Source organism: Fusarium venenatum (genome assembly GCF_020744135.1).
Source record: "Fusarium venenatum strain MPI-CAGE-CH-0201 chromosome Unknown EDB82scaffold_2, whole genome shotgun sequence".
NCBI lineage: Eukaryota > Fungi > Ascomycota > Sordariomycetes > Hypocreales > Nectriaceae > Fusarium > Fusarium venenatum.
The window spans coordinates 7,466,108-7,486,868 of NW_027072130.1; the positions used below are offsets into that span (position 1 = coordinate 7,466,108).

Genomic DNA, 20,761 nt, shown 5'->3' on the forward strand with positions numbered 1-20,761 from the left:
CAATCAACCAATCAATCAACCATGAAACAGTCACCAACTGAAATTATCATAACAGGAATCTTTGCTCTTGCATTTTCAACAGCTCTAAATCTATGTCCGGTAAACCTCTTTACCTATTCACGCCGTCGTGTAAATCACATCCCCACCCCATCCATTGATATATCTTCCTCGCCGTGTCTCATCAACCACGTCCATATGTCATTTCATGCTTATTAAAAACGGTATAATCTTAGCCAACAGTCGACGCATTCATGCAGAGAAGAAATCTAAAAGGTCGGCCGTTGCAAAATGAAGCCTTAAATCCAGATAAGACATCTAGAAGCGGTGCTGACGACCGACACTCTCGACGCGAACGCCCAGCTTAACCATCTCCCGAGAATCGATGACACCACGGCCATCAAAGACCCAGCGAGGCTTGGCCATGCTCTCAGAGATGCGGACCCAGTCAACACGCTCCTTGGGCTTGTACTCCTCGGAGCTTCCCATACCAGTGGCGAAGCCGCTCTCCTTGCTCTCACGCTCCTGGATGCAGTCAGGGCAGTCGTCCTCACAGCTGGGCTCAATGTTGAAGCGCTCGAGAGGGTCGTGGGTGGTGACATCGGGTCGCTGGACGAGATGCTTGTGGAGAGCGAGGAGCTCGTTGGGGCTGCCACCCTCCTTGAAGGGACGGGGGTCAGACTTGGGGTTAGGCTTGCGGCCAATAGTCTTGGGCTGGACGGTAGGTTGAGGAGCAGGAGGGGGAGGAGGCTGGTTGCGGAACTCGTCGAACTCAGTAGCGATGATGATGGCGGTACTCTTCTCACAGGCGTCGTAGGCATTGCCGTGGACGGTGATGTTGTGGCCCTCAGCAAGGGGACCGAGAAGCTCCTTGATCTCAGCCTTGATAACCAGAGGGTTACAGCAGGGGTCAAAGACGGCGATCTCACGAGGACGCTCCTCGAGGAGGGTCTTGATCATCTCAAGAGCGGGAGCCTCACGGGTGTCGGAGGTGTTCTTCTTGAAGGCAAAGCCAAGGATAGTGACCTTCTTACCGACAAGCGTGTTGTTGAGGCACTTGATGACACGGTTGGAGAAACGGTCACGGGCGTACTCGTTCATCTTGACGACCTGGCGCCAGTACTCAGCGACCTCGGGAAGACCCATGGTCTCGGCAAGGTAGACAAGGTTGAGAACATCCTTCTTGAAGCAGCTGCCACCGAAACCGATACCAGCCATCAAGAACTTGTTACCAATACGGGGGTCAACACCGACGGCCTTGGCGACCTCATCGACATCAGCACCAGTCTGCTCACAGACGGCAGAGATGGAGTTGATGGAAGAAATACGCTGGGCCAGCATGGAGTTGGCGACGAGCTTGGCAAGCTCGGAAGACCAGACGTTGGTGGTCAAGATACGCTCGCGAGGAATCCAGGCGTTGTAAACCTTGACGAGAGCCTCAGCAGCCCGCTTACCGGAGGGGGTAGGGGCAGAACCGATGAGAATACGGTCAGGGTAGAGGAGATCGTTGACGGCGGTACCAGCAGCCAAGAACTCGGGGTTGGAGAGAATCTCGAAGTGAACACCGGGGCGATGCATGTTGAGCTAGATTCCGCAGTTAGCATTTGACCGTGATCTTCGCTGTAGACGTTGATTGTGTGCTTACAGTATCAGCAACGAGCTGAGCAGTTCGGCAAGGAACAGTAGACTTCTCAACAATGATGGCACCCTCACGGGCGTACTGAGCAACGACACCAGTGACGGCCTCGAAAGCGGTCATGTCAGTGGCACTACCGGCACCAACACCACGGTACTTGGTGGGTGTGTTGACGGCAACAAGGACGACATCGGCCTCGCTGATGTGCTTGGCAACATCGGTAGAGAAGAATAGGTTGGGCTTGCGCTCATTGATGGTGATCTCGCCCTCCTCAGCGGAGGAGCCCTCGCTGTCGGTGGTAGGCTCGCCGGAGATCTTGCCAGGTCGGCCACCATCACGGGCGATTCGGACGATATCATGCAGACCAGGCTCGTAGATAGGAGGGTGACGGGAGTTCCAGCGTCGGATACGGGTGACGTCTCGGTCAACGACAGTAACCTGGATTTGGGGGTTCTGGAAAGCAACGACAGCAGCAGTAGGGCCACCTGTAAACAGCTTGTTAGTCTGGCTGAACTCAATTGTGCAACCGGGCGGTGTATGGTTCCCGAGGACTCGATAAGCGCGCAATCATGATATTGAACGCATTATCTCGACTCTCGCGAACTTGACAGACACTCTGCTTGCTGCCTCGCGAGAGGCCGCTGAGGGGAGTTTGCTGCAACTTACCGACGTAACCAGCACCAACACAGCAAATGCGGCGGACCTCGATGGGTGCCTCCTGAGTGCCGTTTGAAGACATGATGATTAGAATTGGTATGAAAGGGTATTACAGACGAGGTAAAGGACAAGCTGTAGAAAAGATGCGCGCAAACGAGGTCACGAATCGACACACGTAAAATGCTAGCGAGTGTGAAGGATCGGAGAGAGTGGGAAGGGAATGGGGAGGTTTATAAAGGAGATAGGATGGGAAGTCGCAGATGCAAGGGAGGCTAGAAAAGATATTCCCACCCGATTTCATTCAACGTTGCAGCTAAGCTAATGGGAAAAAGGGGGGCACTCTATCTCTGGGGGAGGGAGAGAGAAGGCAAGGCCGGTGGAGGGGCAGCCGCTGAAGCCACGCAACGATTGGAACTATCTGCCCAGAAGAAATTAAGGCGGTGAGGTATTCCCATTAGTTTCTGCCCGCCAAGGGATGGATGAATACAGTGACTATTGTACAGTAGCGCGGCAGGTGTTGACTTGATTTGAGTCTCGACTGGGTTGGTCAACTTGGATGGAGGGGCAAGCAGGGATGGATCTTCAGGGATCCCAGGGGCAGATTCTCAACGGGGGGGAGGCTCGATGCAGGTACCACGACCACCATAACCTGCTGGAAAGAGTACTTTTGGGTGCTTGGAATCAGGAATTAGGATCGAGAATAATGGATAATTCAACAGAGCATTGTACAGTGTTTAGACACGGTGATAATTCTCTCCTACAAGGCTGCGCAAGCCCCTCCACTCCCGCGCAAACCAGGTCCCTTCAAATACTACCCCCACATGGGTACCTCTCGCGGCTAAGCTTATGGTTATGGTAAAAAGTACTTCAGGTAGGTAAGTATTTCGTACTTTAGATTAGGTTTGGATGAAAGGTTTGACGGTGAAGCAGTGCACTTTCATCGAGACAGGCTCCTCAATCCCATTCCTGCTCAATGATAATGAGGTTATTTCTCGAGTGGATACTGTAAAGAAGGTCAAGGAAGTTTTAATTACTGCCACCAACTTGTCTACAGCCAATACCTCTGAATCTGTCGGTAGTCCAATTGCTCAGACAAGGAAGGAACGGGTAAGGTCCACACCCTGGTCATGCACTGTCCAACGCACTGTCCCTCATATCACTGAAGGGAAGGAAGGGAAGGGACGGGATTGAGGACATTGACTCTTCGCTTCCTGTTATATTCCTTGCAATCATTTAATGGGGAACTGACCAGACTCCAGCTGTTTCCTGCGGACAGAGACGATCCCGCCATCGATTCACGATTGCAGGGTGCACAGGGCAATGCTGTCATTGCAGCAATTCCCAGCACCATCACCTACAAAACAGACACCTTCAGCCTCGTTCGTGTGCTGACCGACTTTAACAGAACTTGGTGTGCTCGTGAAATCGGAACACGAGGTAGCTGCAGAGTTTTTGGCGGCGTGCCCCCTCCGTACATCGCATGACAGCTGCTGTCCTTCACTAGATGTCCATGTTCATTCCTGCAAGGCTGACATGATTTGTAGATCAACGAGTCAAATTTGAGGTGGCCGAGATTTTGACCAACCGACAGACAGGGGGTTTCGCTTTCTACTGTAACGAGCTGTTACAGCGAATACGTAGTCACATCTTGGCTGGTGCGTGGCATGGTATGCAAAGCTGATGATAATGGTGCAGCTAATGGAAACATAATCGAGACGGTGAAGGCATTTGCTATGCATGTCTTTTGCTGGTACGTATGGGATGAAGTTGTTCAAGACATTGGATGGCTGAACAGATTTCTGACTGGCACGCTAGAGAGGCATTAACGCAAACCCATGGTCAATGTCTCACAGGCGGAGACAACTCGATTATCAAGCGAGAAAGAGTCTTACGACCCCTACAGCTTTCATATCCTACCAACGATAACTAATTAGCCACCGCACCGGCGAACAGCCAGAATGAGTGAGCGGCCGTCGCGATTCGTCTCAATTAACACGATACTCACTGGGCCTATGGAGTATGGAGTTTAGCGTCTCAGGGGTAACTCGAGCACTTTCCGATGCCCGTCATTCTGTTAAAAAAACGGAGTCTATCCGAACAAGGTGCCGCCGACCTGGAGGGTAGAAACAGGCACTGTGCTAACTCGGCCGACTCCGTGCCTGCGTGTGTACAACGTACCTAGTAGACGTTTTTGAAAGGACAGAAATAGAAGCAACAAGTAAGCCGCTGACATTCTTCCAGTCATTTGCAATCGCGAACCTTGAACCATCTTTCTGGAACCTCTCTCGAATACGGGTACTTTGCCTCATGAGGTATGAGGCGACGCTTAATTTGAGTTTGCGCAACTTCCCGCAATCCTTACACGAGATATCGTGATCGACAAGGCTGCGACGCGTATGGGCTGCGACAACAAGCGTTGCCTTCGCATCCGACTTATCAAAGTCGCAAGGAATAGACTTCCTTTTCGAGGGTCTCTATATACGAGGGCCAACAGCAATCTAAACTCCAAATGAGCTGCGGCGAGATTACTCTGGGTACTCCGTACTGCCAAGAGCTATTTGTTCGCTTTTCTTCCGCAATCAAGCATCCGTGCTATCGATGAGGCTAATATCTAACCTTGCTGCACTGACCCGAGCAAATGATATTACGGCTGAGCGCTACTTTGACAGCCGAGTGGTTATGGTTCGCTAATAGTCTGGAATAGCATGCGCTTTACCAATCAGCTAGACTATACACACCAGAGGGTACGAAGTCTGCTAGATTACTTGTCATTAAGCATAAGTTCATGTTAGTTGATATGTCAGCACAGTGGCCTTACTATGTTGATACATGTTTGCTTGAGCCCCAATTACAACCTGGTGGGCATGCAATGAAGCTAACAGACCCTTGCAAGTAACTAATCCCACTCGATATATCTAACTGTTACCGGTGTCATGATGCCAGGGGATCAGCTGCGTCATGAGCTTTTGCTTGCATGGGGCAGGTGAGCCAAGACGGGAACATGACGGGGCCTTACACGGAAGCTGTAGGCCGCATTTGTGACAGTAAGACTCGTGTGTATACAAGGAATGGTGAATATGGCCGTGGTAATTTGGGATTCTGGGTCATGTTGGTGGTTCGGCCCGTCAAATCCATCATGGTTCGAGGTCGCTACGCCTTGTTAGCATATCGGCCGGTTCCATAAACACCAGACCATCTGATGTTAACCGTGAAGCGACTTCGTCTCATCTGCCAAGAGCCAGCCGAATCGTTAGACAGTGTCTCGCTATTGATGAACATTCCACTTCGCTTGATCAAAATACAGGGAATGCGAAGTACAAAGGTCAAGGCATACCAAGGAAGAGGCGCGGTTTTCTGACATGCCCTGGTCAATTGTCTCCATCATGGAACACCCTGAATACGCGGTATGGTGAATACTACTACCACGCCAGTATATCGTTTTTATTATTCATCATCGGTAACATAGCCTAACAGAGGACTTGTTTATATCTCTAGACTTTTGATCATAGGTAATCTGTCTCGTTGATGAGGGATCAATATCCCACGTGATAAGCCACGTGAGACTCATCCTGATCTCTGAGCAGATTAATCCCAATCTAATCTCTTTCCCAATCAATCAGCAATACTTACGACCAACTACCTGACCAGGAACTGAATTCATTATCATCTTTTCTGAAGTAATACCGCTCTAGTTTTGGCTAAAAGCTGACTTGTTAGCTCGCAATGGCGCCACCATAATTTTACGCCAATAGCTTCTGTCTCCTAATGATGGCTCCCTAGCCAGGAGAAACAAGAGGCGCTCCGTCTCTTCCCGATGCCTTGGTAAAGGCCAGTCTTCACTGCTAACAATTTTACTTCTCAGCTGGATTGAGTCCGTCACGAGTCCATATCTGAGTGCGGTTTTTGTTTGGCATGGCATGAAATTTGCTGCCAATGGCCCAGACCCTCTCGACCACGGGGCCGGAATTGCAATAGCCATTCGCAACGACACACTAATTGGCGGGCTGTCCGAGTTGGAGCAATGTGGTATCGGCGACGCATTTGATTCGCCAATCACACGCGGGTCGAGCAAGGGTTCTACAACAACACCGATCTCAGAAGTGACCTTAAAGGACGTCGCGAATCGTCTAGGCTGAGAAAATGCTGCTGGGCGTCTAGGGAAAGACCGGCAGTTATTACATCAAGCATGAAATCAAGTGATTCGTGAAGATAGATCCCGTCGTTGATACAGAACTAAGCTATTGTTCCGAGGTTCTAAGTGCTTCAACCAAGATGGACAGCCACTGTGTCTGTGGTCTAGAGTGATAAGTCAAGCTCTGGGCATCTTCAAGACAGCTCTATCGACTGTGCTCATCAATATAAAGCCGTGGCTCGTGTTCATCTTGAGCATGCGATCAAGATCTGCCCCTCCAAGTACCCCCACCGACTGGTTGGTCCCAGGATCGACGAACTGCGTTGAGCGACCCCTCCTCGTGGTGTTTACAATGGCCTGTATTGTAGACTCGTCCATACCAGAGAAGCGCCTCATGTGCTTGCATTAATACATTTTCTCCATTCTCGTGGCCTTTTTGCCATCCACGTGCGAGGCATTTCTTCCAAGTTTTCTATGTGACCTCGATGTCTTGACAAAGAAAAGCATCGCTTCCCGCCTGTTGTCTGCTTCGTGCAGTGCCTTCTTCACGATCACCGACCAACAGTCTACCATAAGCCATCATGGTTTCTCAAACTCAACAATTGGCTATGTCGCCATATCCTAGCCATGATCTCTCTGAGTTTCCCGAAGCCCTCAAAGGGAAGCGCATACTGCTTTGCACAGAGTCCTTTGGCCCTGTCAATGGAGTTAGTCGCACGACTTTGATGCTTGTTAACCATTTGCGAGCGAACGGAGCTTCCGTAGCAGTGGTCGCGCCACACAACCATACCGAACACAACACCTTCACTCCACCTCCGTCGCCCACCTTGTCTCCTGCAGATAAGCAACCTGAAGTCAGAGTGTCTGGATATCCGCTTCCTTTCAACCCAGAATTGTCTATTGTATACCCTGTGCGCAACTCAACACTGTTTTCGAACACCTTTGGCGACGACTCTCCTCCCGATTTGATCTATCTGGCATCACCTGCAAGTCTTGGTTTCCAAGTAATGCTTCAGCTACGACAGCAGCCTAGAGAAAAACAGATCCCGGTAATCTGCAACTTTCAGACCGATCTGGCTGGCTATTGCTCGATCCTCTTCCCTGCCCCTCTCAGCCATGTCGCCGTGTTCGCGTTTGCAGCTGTGCAGAGCTACTTGTTCAGTCACTCCTCGATCAAAACCATCTTCTACCCTTCCAGCTTCGTGAAACGATACCTTGTGGGTCAAAATGTCCCAGAAAACAAGCTTGAACTTCTGACACGAGGTGTCAACACCGAACTTTTCAACCCAAGGATGAGGAGTGAGACATTGCGAAAGCAACTGGCCCCGAACGGCGAGATTATTTTCGTAACGGTTTCCCGCATTGCTGGCGAGAAGGGTTTCGATTTTCTTGCCAATGCTACAAAGGAGCTTGATGCTCGGGGGCTTGGCTTCAAGCTGTATGTCGTGGGTGGCAATCGTAACCCCGACGTGGAGAAGGAAGTGCAAGAGCTCTTCGACCCTTTAAGGGAGAAGGGCAAGGTTATTTTCGCAGGATTCAAGGTTGGAGAGGACTTGGCGGCTGCGTATGCCAGCGGTGATGTTTTCCTTCATTGTTCCATCACGGAAACTTTCGGTCTTGTTGTTTTGGAATCTATGGCTAGTGGTGTTCCAGTCGTAGCCCGAGACGAAGGTGGCCCGTCTGATATCGTTCAGCAAGGGGACAACGGATTTCTTGTTCCACCGAATGATCTTGACGGGTTCGTGGCCAAGGCAATGAAACTCGGACGGGATCACAACCTCCGGGGGCAGATGGGTCATTCTGCCAGGGCTTACGCATGCGAGGCGACTTGGGAGAAGATTAACAACAAGGTAGCATGGCGCATGGCGGACACCATCTTGGAGAGAAAGCGTGAACGAGGAAATCTTTCAAGTCGCACACCCTCAGTTCTGAGAACATCGACAGAGCCGCTCATCCCAATTTATGGCTGGCTTATGATGAGCGATGCTATACGTGAGACAGTCACACGAGGCATCGTTGATGCGCGACTGATGGGCGGATTGGGTGTCATTCTCTCCTTCTGGATGGTGACTGGATGGTACATGGCGTTCACAGAATGTTTCCTCTGGGCCAAGGGGCGATTGAGGAGTGCAGAAAGGAGGTTGACAGTCTCGTAGTACGAGCTAGTCACTTTGTGGCGTTTTGATGGCTCAGATCGTTTAAAGGAGTTGGATGAAATACCTGGATGTTTTGATGTTTGCTTTACGATCGTATTAGACAGTCCTTACAGTAAGCGTTGGAGTTGATACAATTATGAGACTGGCATGTGGCTCTCTTTTACATAGCGTTTATAGATTACGATACCAAGAACTTGCTTTGCACATTTGATACCGACAAGCTGATACAACGTCATGTTACAAGGATACCGGCTTTGGGAATATCCGGGTCACAGCAACATACGATGGTGTTTCATGTGGAGGAGAAGCCGTCCCACCACTCCCCTCACCTCACGCCAAATTTTCACAACGAAAGGAACGTCATACGTGGTTGTTCAGCCATTCAGCGGCTAGTGAATTGTTACTATGAGAGTACTATCTAGGTAGATGTAATAGTGTAGGAAGGGAATCTAGAGACCTTTTATGCGGTCGGATATCAACTAAAAAAAACATAAGGTGCCATAATAAACCGGCATATACAAAACAAGACGCTTATGAGAGTTAAAGTGGTAGAAAAAGTCGACAACGCTGTGCATGGCCGTTATAATAATGAAGAAATTTCGCTTGATTATTCACGCCCTGACAGATCATATCGTTGCTTTTCTGGGCATAGTGACGGCTTGTCTGCGCTGGTACATGAGGGCATAGTTGTAGCGCTCGTAGGTTCCGAAACCGACGGCTATCACAAAGGCGAGCAGCCATATGCTCGTGATGATCAATCCGATGGGGAAGACCATGAGCTCCACGCCAGGCAGGATGAAGGCGACGGTGCCGTTGTTGAGAGCGGCAATCTGCTCGTCGACTGCGGCTTGGGCCATGGCAAAGTCGCCCAAGACAACGTCTTGGGAGAAGACACCGGTAAGGAAGGCGGCTTCGTTGACTGAGACGTTTGTCCGAATCATAGCCCCACTGCTGTTGCGAGCAGTGAGGGTAAGAATTGGCATGAGATGGGATTCGAGCTCGTCCCTGGTATTGGGTTAGTAAATGAAGCGAGTGAGTGAGATAACTAGCGTGAGAACTTACATAGTCATATTACCCGTCATCTTGTCAGCGTTGATCCTGCCAACCAGCATGTATGATCGCAGCAACTCCATTCCTCCATCGGCTCTCTTGCTCATGCTTGGCTTCTTGCCAACCAAGCCTGTGCCGTTCACATCGTTGGGCTGAACGGGCATAACACTTGCGCCATTGAATGAGATGCCGACATTGATATCTTCTGGTGCCACAGAGGCGAAACTACCTCTGGCCTGCGATACTTGGTACAATCGCAGATCAGCCTCGAAAACGCCCGTCTTCATATCCAAAGATGGCAAGTTGTAGCACAAGCAGGTCCCTGAGGGATTCGTGCTCTTGTGAAGGCCTCCAAGGGCGGTTCGGCATGCAGAGTTGGTGTTCATGTTCCATGCCGTCATGTTCATTGAGCCATCCTTGTTGAGAGGGATCTCACCAGCAGGGGCCTGATCGGCTGTGGAGTTCTGACCATCGCGCTCGGATAGTGATTCCGTTGTTAGCAGGGCAGCGTATGGTCGGTTGAGAACATCATCGACAGTTCGGTGGAGGAGAGAGTCGAGGGATGATGATAGTGATTGTGCTGAGGCTGAGAGGGCGAAGAGGGCTGTGGCCGCGAGGCGAAGTGACAAAGCCGGAGCCATTATTTCCTGATATCTCTTTTCCGAGCTCTTCCGGAACGCGCTTCTCTGCGTCTCTGTCTCTTCGTCCCTGAGTGATTTTTGTTGATATCCGTGACAATGTAGCGTAATCCTTCGTTTTTTCCAACCCGGTTTTCGTTTTGATTAGGTCAACAATTAATTTTTCCGGCCTGCGGTAAGAATTGAATCGAATCGTGTCACTGCCGTAAAGTGATTGTGTTTGTGTTTATTCTGAGTAGTTGTGGGTATCTCAAAATCCCAAGTGAGTTGTGGCGAGCAGCAAATCGTTGTGAGTGATCAAAAATAGCTCCACCACCCGCAAAATATCAGACCTTATTATAAGTCGTAAGGAAGACAGAAACCAGTAAAAAAGATCGAGGATCAACCTGAAGAGCGGATCGTCTAGAATAAAAGAAGAAAGTCGACTGGGGGCAACCAAAAAAGAATACTAGGTAATAAACAAGGGGGTAAAGAATCGAAGTTGAAAAAAGAGGGACCAGCCCACGCGCAGCTAGAATCGTACCAGACCAAGAACTGACCTGAACTGACTTGACTTTTAACAGCTAAAAGAACGAGATTACGGGGACCCGGTTCAGCGGCACGGCAGCTTCTTTTAGCTGGGCGTGGGTTGCAAGGGTTCCTATACCGATTTGGGTCTTGATATAATATGGTTGGCTGATATAGATCCTCGAGTCGCTGAGACGAGAACCGATGAGCGCCTATGAACACAAGATTTGTGATATAGGTGACATCTACTGGCATCGTGAAGGGATTCATGCTTCACAATGGCAAAAATCAAAACACATTCGGGCTTGTCAGAGTACCAGCATTGTCTCGGTTGTGTTCTGGACTTGTCGCAACTTGCCAGGGCCCTGACCTGAGCCAAGCTCTTGGTTCCCTCGCTGATCGGTATGCGGAGACTAGCGTAGTACGACGTACACTGACCATAGAGAACAAGGCACGGCACAGCAGAATGTCCGTTGATGCTGGTGGTTGTGGTGGATGGTGTAGTTTCAGGTTGAACAAGGGAGTTTGCTTGTGGGTGGCAGTTGAAGATAAACTGGAGCAGTGTGACTTGATCTACGAAACATAGCGTACAAGCCATAGTTGTTTTAATAATACATTAGACATTTCCAAGTTATCATGCCACTGCCTAGTTCATTGTTATCTTACAATTAAAATACACATCATTCACAATACGTTGTCTATCCAAGTCCAATAATCCCAGTCCGCCAAGTCGGCCAAGTAGAGACCACTAACGGCCACTCTAACCTGCATAAGCAAGGTCCTGTGTCAAGCACAGCTAGGGGCATCGGCTGCCCTAAGCCAGGGGAATCTTCAGGGCATCACCCCTGTTCCACATGGCGTCTCGCCCACTAGCAGCATTTCGGCTCATTTCCACCCCCGCCAAGCCTCCAGATCTCTGCAGCGTCAGTCCATAGTGAGCCGGTGATGGCTTCATTTCTGACAGTTGTTGGGCGGTTTTAAAGGAAATGAGTTCTTCCATTCACTAGAGATTCTCCCGTCCTGGCGCTTCGTGACATTCCCACCAGAGTTTTATGAAACATGGCATCTGGTGATTTTAAAAGTTGCCTGCCAAATGTTATCTAGCGCCAAGATCCAGGGGCAAGAAATATTGAGTCAGACTCTTTATCTCAACTGTTTGAATGTGGATTCTAACAAAGAGGAGTCAGCGCCTGATGAAGCGAACAGTGAGTAACTGAGGTGGTCAGAAACGGTGTCGAGACGGTCTGGAGACGGTGAAACCATTTTGCAACAGGAAACTCGAGCTTCCGGATGACAGCTTGACGGGCCACTGTATGATCGCCTTAGAAACGCCTCCCCATAACAGACGCCTAATAATTGTCATTAGGGCATAGAAACCAACAGACAGGAGAATGAAACCTGCAAGATCAGTATTATCACTATCTGCTTCCAGGGGTTTACGTTAGTTCGATAAGTTCTAGGCCTATGACATGAATCCAAACATCTTGGCGGTTGCAGTGGCTCAGACTACGACGATACTACGCTGCCAAACATTACAAAACAATGAGGCTTTTTTCTCTCTTTCTTGAATAAGCGAGACGCTTCAAGAAACGAATTACCAAGTCGGAGAATAAAGAGTTTACGTGTTTCTTCACATGATCACCGTCGCCGGTTTATTGATCTTGTCAAGACGTTCTTGGAGGGTATATCTCGCAGTGAAATGATAGTAGAGATAGCCCGCATTACGACAGTACAGATAATAATATATGGTATAATACCCTCCATTCCATATAGACTAGAAGCCAGGTGATGTTGTAGTGTAATCGTTAATCGCCGTCGGGCACTGATGGCTTCACACAAAAGAATCGAGGTAGATAGATAGAGTGACAGTTCTCTGGCATAGACCTCAACCAAAATAGACCTACAGCTGTGATTCTCCCCCACTACTCAATTCGCATATACATGTATACATGTTTAATTTCTTAACAGTCAGTTGTCCGACTCTCGTATACTGTCCTCGTATAATATCCTCAATCCTGCGATAGCATACCCGCTACCGGAGATGCCATCTTGGCAAAGCGCGTGGCTGTGCTCATTTAATGCCATAAGCATAATGGCCAGGGCCATGTCACCAGCGTCTCCAGGGTATATACATGGGCACTTTGATCATCCTTCTCCTCCGCTTCAGCCGGCAACATCCGGTGTTGATTATATTGCAGCCGTAATTGCGTGGGGTGTCCCATGGCTATGAATGTACAGGCACCGTTTACTATTCGGTTTCGTGTAAAAGGAGATGCAAATCAGTCTGTGTAGTCAACAGAGAACCAATTGAGCTCTAGCAATCTTGAGAACGTCAGAGACAATGGCGATTTCGGTAGGGATCATTACACAGCAGCCAAGGCGGTGAGAAGAATGACATCCATATCTCCTACTCGTAGAATACTCATTGGTGAAGCTACCCTATGCTGCAAGGGTAATCTATTATTTTTTATGTCTGGTCTTCTTCAGCATTCTATAGTGCAACTCAGTTCGCCTATTAGAACACGAGCATTGAAAAGAATGCATAGCTTGAAGCTTATTTTTAGTAACGTTGATAATAGAACAACGGTCAATGGCTGTTGATTCGCAAAGTGAAGCAATAACTATGGGTATGATATGGAGAAAGTGAAAGAGGGGCGCTAGCTGTTGGCCTCCCGAAACACAATCTAGATCGCCTCTTACTGGGCTAGTCACTGACGATCCCCTAAATCAACAGCGATGCATGATGCATTTGTTGGTTTTTCGCTGACCCAAAGCATCAAAGCTTCTTGTCTCTAGCAAATCATCAAAAGACAATAACTAGAAAGAATACTCTTCACCTTAAACCGTCACGTGGGCTGACTGGTAATTGGATCCATTCCCAGGGGCGTCCTGCAAGCTGCCGTTAGCGCTGAACGTTTAGAGGTGCAAGAGAGGAGAGGAGAGCAAAGCATAGACGTTAGCTACTGCGCCTCGTCACCTTCTATCTGTCATCATTATTTTGTTCCTTGAAGGACAACCTCCGTATACATTTTCTACATTATTACAGCATCATCGATAGATACTAAAATGGTAGACACCGACCAGCCCACTGCGGAGCCTCAAGTCACTTACGCCTCAGGCAGAGTTGAGCATCAAGGCCAAGCTGATTCACCACCTGATCTGCGAATTATCCATTACAACGATGTTTATCACTTAGACTCTTCCAGTGCTGAGCCTGTGGGCGGTCTGCCAAGATTCATCTCTGTGTGCCGAGAGTACCAGGAGGGCGAGCAATTCAAGGATCAACCTAAAGCTTTGACTCTCTTCTCCGGTGATGCCTTCAACCCCAGCTTGGAGAGTACAGTGACCAAGGGTGAGCCAACCTGGCTTTAATGATGAGATTTCATTTATATTGACTACTTGGAACAGGTCAGCACATGGTTCCTGTCCTTGATCATGTTGGGACCGATTGCGCTTGCGTAGGGGTGTGTAGGTCATGCCATCCTTGACCGACATGGTAACTAACGAGGCTCAATCTATAGAACCACGACTTCGACTTTGGTGTCAAGCAATTTGAGCATCTCTCAAGTCAAAACAAGTTCCCCTGGCTGCTCGCCAATGTCATTGACCTTGATATTGGCAACGACACGCCCCTGGGCCATGCCAAAAAGACCCATATGATGACCACCTCCAACGGTATCAAGGTTGGTTTCATTGGTCTCGGTGAGCGAGAATGGCTTGAGACTATTAACAGTCTACCCCCAAATCTTGAGTACAGATCCGCCACCGCTGTTGCCAAAGAGCTTGTACCCAAGCTACGAGAGGATGGCGCCGAGGTTGTTATTTGCCTGAGCCACATGCGTGAGCCAAATGACAACAAGTTGGCAGAGCAAACAGAGGGGCTCATCGATATAATCCTTGGAGGACACGACCACTTCTACAACCACAGCTTCATCAACGGAACTCACGTGCTACGATCTGGTACCGACTTCAAGAACTTGAGTTACATTGAAGCTCGCCGTCAGGAGGGTGATGCGTCCAAGTGGGACTTTGACATCTGGCGCAGAGACATTGTCTCATCCATCAAGGAGGACGAGAAGACGCTAGACAAAGTTAACGAACTTACCTCCAAGCTAAACAAGTCTCTCGCCCGACCTGTCGGATATACGGCTACTCCTCTGGATGCTCGCTTCAGCACTGTTCGTCTTAAGGAGTCCAACATTGGAAATTTCGTCTGTGACGTTATGCGACAGCACCACAATGCCGATTGTACCATCATGGCTTCTGGAACCATTCGAGGTGACCAGATCTACCCCCCTGGTGCAATCCGCATCAAGGATATAACGACATGCTTTCCCTTTGAGGACCCTGTCGTATTACTCAGGGTGACAGGCCAGGCCATTTTTGACGCGCTTGAAAACAGTGTGGCCATGTACCCCGCTCTAGAAGGCCGATTCCCTCAAGTCTCCAACATTCGTTTCGAGTTTGACCCATCGAAGCCTAGAGGGGAGAGAGTGCAATGGGCAGAGATTGGTGGAAAACCATATGAGCCTGAGAAGTTGTATGTTCTCTGCACCAGAGGATACATGGGACGAGGAAAGGGTGCGTATACAAACCATGAATGACAGTGTATAGAAACTAACAAAGATGACAGATGGATTCACTAGCTTACTGGTCAAGTCTGAAGGTGGAGATGCAGAGGAGATCATTGAAGAAGAGAATGGTATCCTCATCTCAGCCATGCTGCGCCAGTATTTCATGGGTCTTATGACAGTCGGACGTTGGAAGAACCTTGCCCAGCACTGGGTCAAGGTTGCTCAAAGCTGCGAAACGCCCGTGTCGCCTGTCCAGACCAAGTTCAATGTCGACTTCCCTGATATGAAGTCGGTCTCCAAAAATCTGCCCAAGGATAAGCGCGTTGAAGAAGTAGCAAAAGACACCAAAGATCCTTGGCACAAGTTCCTTAAGCGCCGCTTTAGCCTTAACGTCAAGCCCCACGAAGAAGAAGATAGCAGCGAAGAGGAGGTAGACGAGAAGTCCGACCCCATGGTTGAAGATCCGGAGGACCCGGACGGTTCAAAGCTCGACCTTGAGATCCTGCTGATGCGCAAGTTTTTCACAAAATGGGCCCTCAAGGCTGGAGTCAAGACCAGCATTTGCGATCCTCTCAAGCAGGGAGAGTACACGGTCGATTGGACAACATGCATCGCTCCCGTGGTTGATGGACGTATTATCATGACGGGCGTTTCTACACCGCAAAATTAGATAAGAGGATACAGAAAATAAATTAGCCTAAAAGCAGGACTAAGATAGCAAATAACTAAATCATTTTATCCCTGAGGTAAGTAGTTAAGCTTTCTGTAACCCCAGGGACTGCTTACTGTCTCACCATCCCATAAGCCAGTTACAAGGACATGGGCATTCGGTAATTGAAGCTTCTTTTAAATCGTCGCTAAAGATGCTAGGGTAGAAACTGTCCGAAGGTCTCAAATTCTGTCATGAAGGAGCAGGTCTCACAAATTTCTGCTTCCCCCTAAGCATTTTAACATGGGACTATGCGAATAGTAACATGTAGATTACTCCTCGCTTGTTGGAAGCCGGCAGGCAAATAAAAGTCGAAATTGCACAGGATATCCAAATCTTGTGTTACTCTAATGTTACATGATCGATCGGCAGCGCCGCTCGAGCGTTGAGGAGATCCGAGACCTACCAAGGTACGGTGATCTCCTGATTCGATGTGATCTTGTTATCGCAAATGATAGGATATAGAGGCTTGCATTTCTAGCCAATACCTGCCACCAGCATGGCGAGCATGTAAAACACGAGGTAGGTTATGTGCCGATCCTGATACTAAAGCAGCAATGTCGTACAAGTCTCAGAAATTGAGGCTCTACTGACGAGATGTATACCCAAGTATAATACGAATCGAGTGCTACGTAATCATTTACATCAACTGGCCAGAATCCAGCCTGACCGAGAGTACGATTGTTGAATCGGTCCAAACATCAAGCGCAACAATATTAGGCATTTCTTGGTATGAATGAGAATGACATGGGCGCCTCACCACATAGCTCCTCAAGACACGATCAAATGATTCAAGATAATAGAATTTTCACTACCTTTTCAGCTCGTATAGGTGTACTAGATCCCTGACGCCACTTCATTCGCCTTGATTTTGGTCATTCGCTAATGACTAAAGAATTGAAGTTGCGTAGCATAAGATTCGACTATGACAAAGTGTAAGAGACGAAATTATCAGAATGGAACTTCTGTATTATGTATCTAAACGTCGAGACTGGTTCTGCTCTTCCCTGATTTCAACATCTAACTTTTCGTCTATCGATATCATTGTTTCGTAGTCACATCGATGTAGTATCCCGAAGCCTTGGCCATAGGCGTATACAAGTTCCCACCCTTGAGGTAAGATAAACAGCAGTATCTGCAGCATCAGCCTCACTTCTGTAGGAGACGTTTCATCTTCAACCCACTCGAATCTTCGACTTTCACCGACTCAAGGCGAAAAGCACAGCCTCATTCGCCCAATTAAACAAAGAAGAACAGGGAAGGACAACGTTTACCTTTGAGGATCATTAGCTGTACTGGACTTGCCCAGGACATGGGTTCGGACGCCACTGCCCCTGGCTCACCGGTTTCCAGAAGCTGATCGACGCGATTGGACCTAGACGTTACGCAGAGAAAAAGCAAACATAAACCGCCAAGTGGTTCGTGGGTACAAAAGTGTTAGAATTTACGCTGACATTCGCTTGAGTGGCGGACACGTTTTGACCAGGTCAACTAAGATGAGCGCAAATCATCCAGGTCGAGCTGAAGCGAGGCTAAAAGATTGCGTGTCGAAGCAACCATATTAGCCGCATGTTTGCTACTTCAAAAGGTCATGGTTGCGTTGACAGGAAAACATATGTCGTGATGAACAAGTCAGGATAAAAGACTATGTCACCACTGCTAAAAACCACATCCAATCGATCCCAAAGGCAACAAAGAAATCACGATTATACGAGAGCACGGCGTTACCGGGATGCTGGTACGTGGCGTAGAGAGCCATGAAAGCTGGTAGACCAACCAAACACCAAACGATCATCACAACCCACCCCAGCTGAACTAGTGTATCCGTAGAGTTCAACTTCACATGACAGGATCATCATCCTTCGTAGATCACCACAAGTGCCGAAGCTTCGAGACCATCCCGTGACATTCCCCTCATGCACCGAACCCTGTTATCGACTTTAAAGCTTCCAAGAGGCAACCTATTTGCCTCTAGATAAGCGTTGACTAAAACCCCCTGAGGTTCGTTCTCCTATCATGGCTTTGTCCTCTTCTGAGCCGGAAGACCGGGTGTTACCGAGCCCGTAGCTTACTTGCTAAACCGTCACTAGCTGTAACCTTGGACAGTCAGCGTCTTTTGGTATCTTAGGCCCGGAATAGCTTCCTGTTGGACCTTGGCTGGTACGGTTCTGCCCATGCCATGCAAGCCGCGGCCATCTATGTCCGAGCGAACAGAGTAGAGGATGGCACAAACCCCGTCTCTTTCTGTCCAACGATCCTTTTTATGCCGTACCCCCCGACCTCCTATCTCGTTTCGAAAACACCATGAAATTTTCAGCTTCCCTTACACCGGATAGTCACCAGAAACCCCAATCACGACTTTAAAGAGCCGATACGTTAGCCCGTTGGGCCGCTACCTCCGTATTCCGGTTACACAACCAGCTTTTCGGTGTACGAGCAACGGAGAAATCGGACAAACCAGCATCTATTGCCGTATTGAAATCTGCATCTAATACGTTTGGCAGTTCGGCCCGTGCTGCATTAGCTTCCGCATCCGGGAATCGATTGTGAGGCCCTCCTCTCAGCTTGTCATAGGGCGCATGCTCACCGACCGTTACCGACTTGTGCATGAGTGCCTGAAAGGCGAGGCGAGAGGGAGCTGAGTAAGGGGGCGGCGAAAAAGGTATATATCATCCAAGGAACTCTCTGCGGTTGGAGTCCTATTTGAGATATCGACTCGACTGTTGGAAGCTTGTGACAAGTTGTTGCTCATCAAGGCTCACTATACAAGATATTGGAGATAGACTCGTTCGAGATTCTCAGCTGCGTGTGGAAAGTTTACAGCAAAAGGCCTTCTTTCAGCAGCTAGGGAAATAATGTCTCCTTCCAAAACTTGTAAAATGGAGCCTTGGAAGCTCACAGCATTTGAAGCTTTTGCTCAGATCCAAGCCGACAAGCTCTCAGTCCAAGAGTATGCGAAATCACTTCTTGAGAGAATCGACGAACGAGATAAAGATGTCCAAGCGTGGGCGTATCTAAACGAAGAGATCATAATGAAGCAAGCCAAGAGCCTAGACGAGGTCCCCAAGAAGAATAGAGGGCCTCTTCACGGTATTCCAATCGCTGTAAAGGATGTCATCTACACCAAGGGTAAGCCTCAAACGATACGATATGAATAGAGCTTACTGTGGCACAGACATGCCAACTCAGTTCAACTCGCCGTTATACGATGGGCACTTCCCCGAAACAGACGCTGCTTCTGTTCGAATCCTTCGTCATGCTGGTGCCCTCATCTTCGGTATTGACTCTTTCGTCATTGTGTATTCTTAAACTGACAGGTCAGGCAAAACAACAACATCACAGTTCGCTGCTATTCACATTGGCCCCAAGACTCACAACCCTCATGATCTTATTCGAACTCCTGGAGGTTCCTCCAGTGGCTCTGGGGCAGCCGTGGCTGACTTTCAAGTCCCTATAGCACTTGGAACACAAACAGGTGGCTCTTTGATACGCCCAGCGTCCTTCAATGGTATCTATGGGTTCAAGCCAACGTGGAACGCCGTCTCTCGTGAGGGTCAGAAGATCTATGCCCTGATGTACGACACTCTTGGGTGGTATGGGCGCTGTATCGAGGACATCATACTTCTAGCCGATGTCTTTGCTCTCGAAGATGACGAAGATGAAGAGCCCAGCTTCCAGGGAATCGAAGGCGCACGCTTCGCTATTTGCAAAACCATTGTCTGGCCGATGGCTGGGCCTGGTACGCAAGAAGCAATTTCGCGAGCTGCAGATTTACTGAGATCCCACGGTGCCATCGTAGAAGAGCTTGATCTCCCCTCTGACTTCAATAATCTACCAGAATGGTATCGAATTGGTCTTCACACCGAAGGCCGGGCCACGTTCCTACCCGAGTACCGCGTTGGAAAGAACCATATGGGCCAAGTGTTGATTGAGCACGTTGAAAACGCCGATAACTTCAGTCGCAAGACGCAACTGAAGGCTCTCGACAACATGGCTCGTTTAAGGCCAGTCTTTGATGAGATCGCTTCACAGTATGCGGCTATTATCACCCCGAGTGTTCCTGATGAGGCCCCCGTTGGCATCGAGAGCACAGGAAGTCACATCTTTTGCTCTATGTGGAGTGTAAGTACTGAGCTCAAAAGCGTCTATTTTTGTTAGTATAGCTGACAGTTACACAGGGTCTGCATACCCCTGTACTCAACGTTCCGGGCTTCAAGGGAGAACACGACATGCCGGTTGGCTTGTCCCTGGTAGCACCTCGATACCGCGACCGCCATCTCCTCGAGGTCGGCAAAGTCGTCGGTGAGATATTCGAGGCTGAAGGAGGTTGGGAGACGAAACTACCGTAAGAGAAAGAAGAGTGTACGAGTACGAATGCATTAAGATCAAGATTGTACTGTCACATGATGAACAAAAGGATATGGGATGGCGCATGGGAACAATATGTACTTCTTAGGATAGCAGAAAACGACTCTGGCTGCATAAAAAAACGAAACAAGATCTAGTCACTTTATGCCGCTTTTTCCAACTCTTGAACTATTTGATTTTTGCACCCTAAGCTCAGGTCAGGCTTGAACCTTACAAAACCCGAAGCATGTAAACCTACAACTTTGCACTGAAGTTCTATAACAAAAGAGAACGCCAGGGTGAGTGGAAGAGGGACTTGGTGTGGATAGCCCAGTCGGATATGAGAATATGTGTCGGA

The 20,761-nt window shown here is 48.9% G+C and overlaps 5 protein-coding genes across 5 annotated transcripts; 3 read left to right on the forward strand and 2 right to left on the reverse strand.

Moving 5' to 3' along the window:
- Nucleotides 1-100: 100 nt before the first annotated feature.
- On the reverse strand, nt 101-2,609 carry EDB82DRAFT_187703 (uncharacterized protein). The gene is made up of 3 exons (XM_025735937.2): nt 2,300-2,609; nt 1,643-2,118; nt 101-1,581 (listed from the first exon to the last, which is right to left on the reverse strand). Exons 1-3 carry the CDS (start codon nt 2,370-2,372, stop codon nt 316-318), a joined length of 1,815 nt encoding a protein of 604 aa, XP_025586593.1. The 5' UTR covers nt 2,373-2,609; the 3' UTR covers nt 101-315.
- A 4,027-nt stretch (nt 2,610-6,636) lies between these two features.
- On the forward strand, nt 6,637-8,645 carry EDB82DRAFT_187715 (uncharacterized protein). Its single transcript, XM_025735938.2, has one exon. The coding sequence runs from the start codon at nt 7,004-7,006 to the stop codon at nt 8,576-8,578; it is 1,575 nt and encodes a 524-aa protein (XP_025586594.2). The 5' UTR covers nt 6,637-7,003; the 3' UTR covers nt 8,579-8,645.
- Nucleotides 8,646-8,909: 264 nt separating this feature from the next.
- On the reverse strand, nt 8,910-10,468 carry EDB82DRAFT_187777 (uncharacterized protein). Its single transcript, XM_025735939.2, has 2 exons — nt 9,641-10,468; nt 8,910-9,583 (listed from the first exon to the last, which is right to left on the reverse strand). The coding sequence occupies exons 1-2, from the start codon at nt 10,267-10,269 to the stop codon at nt 9,205-9,207; spliced, it is 1,008 nt and encodes a 335-aa protein (XP_025586595.1). The 5' UTR covers nt 10,270-10,468; the 3' UTR covers nt 8,910-9,204.
- A 3,139-nt stretch (nt 10,469-13,607) lies between these two features.
- On the forward strand, nt 13,608-16,156 carry EDB82DRAFT_187794 (Metallo-dependent phosphatase-like protein). The gene is made up of 4 exons (XM_025735940.2): nt 13,608-14,125; nt 14,182-14,237; nt 14,295-15,354; nt 15,407-16,156. The coding sequence occupies exons 1-4, from the start codon at nt 13,840-13,842 to the stop codon at nt 16,015-16,017; spliced, it is 2,013 nt and encodes a 670-aa protein (XP_025586596.2). The 5' UTR covers nt 13,608-13,839; the 3' UTR covers nt 16,018-16,156.
- A 2,632-nt stretch (nt 16,157-18,788) lies between these two features.
- Nucleotides 18,789-20,634, forward strand: EDB82DRAFT_187861 (amidase signature domain-containing protein). The gene is made up of 4 exons (XM_065607169.1): nt 18,789-19,185; nt 19,232-19,333; nt 19,379-20,178; nt 20,235-20,634. Exons 1-4 carry the CDS (start codon nt 18,912-18,914, stop codon nt 20,403-20,405), a joined length of 1,347 nt encoding a protein of 448 aa, XP_065464998.1. The 5' UTR covers nt 18,789-18,911; the 3' UTR covers nt 20,406-20,634.
- The last annotated feature ends 127 nt before the right edge of the window (nt 20,635-20,761 follow it).

What these genes read in the sequence shown, in the direction of transcription:
- EDB82DRAFT_187703 (XM_025735937.2), bottom strand. Translation starts at nt 2,372, where the DNA reads ATGTCTTCAAACGGCACTCAGGAGGCACCCATCGAGGTCCGCCGCATT. An exon ending in TGTTGGTGCTGGTTACGTCG is followed by an intron (nt 2,119 to 2,299) that starts GTAAGTTGCAGC and finishes AGCTGTTTACAG; the next exon opens with GTGGCCCTACTGCTGCTGTC. An exon ending in CTCAGCTCGTTGCTGATACT is followed by an intron (nt 1,582 to 1,642) that starts GTAAGCACACAA and finishes TGCGGAATCTAG; the next exon opens with CTCAACATGCATCGCCCCGG.
- EDB82DRAFT_187715 (XM_025735938.2), top strand. Translation starts at nt 7,004, where the DNA reads ATGGTTTCTCAAACTCAACAATTGGCTATGTCGCCATATCCTAGCCAT.
- EDB82DRAFT_187777 (XM_025735939.2), bottom strand. Translation starts at nt 10,269, where the DNA reads ATGGCTCCGGCTTTGTCACTTCGCCTCGCGGCCACAGCCCTCTTCGCC. An exon ending in ATGACGGGTAATATGACTAT is followed by an intron (nt 9,584 to 9,640) that starts GTAAGTTCTCAC and finishes ACCCAATACCAG; the next exon opens with GGACGAGCTCGAATCCCATC.
- EDB82DRAFT_187794 (XM_025735940.2), top strand. Translation starts at nt 13,840, where the DNA reads ATGGTAGACACCGACCAGCCCACTGCGGAGCCTCAAGTCACTTACGCC. An exon ending in CCGATTGCGCTTGCGTAGGG is followed by an intron (nt 14,238 to 14,294) that starts GTGTGTAGGTCA and finishes CTCAATCTATAG; the next exon opens with AACCACGACTTCGACTTTGG. An exon ending in ATACATGGGACGAGGAAAGG is followed by an intron (nt 15,355 to 15,406) that starts GTGCGTATACAA and finishes CAAAGATGACAG; the next exon opens with ATGGATTCACTAGCTTACTG.
- EDB82DRAFT_187861 (XM_065607169.1), top strand. Translation starts at nt 18,912, where the DNA reads ATGTCTCCTTCCAAAACTTGTAAAATGGAGCCTTGGAAGCTCACAGCA. An exon ending in GGATGTCATCTACACCAAGG is followed by an intron (nt 19,186 to 19,231) that starts GTAAGCCTCAAA and finishes ACTGTGGCACAG; the next exon opens with ACATGCCAACTCAGTTCAAC. An exon ending in TCTTTTGCTCTATGTGGAGT is followed by an intron (nt 20,179 to 20,234) that starts GTAAGTACTGAG and finishes ACAGTTACACAG; the next exon opens with GGTCTGCATACCCCTGTACT.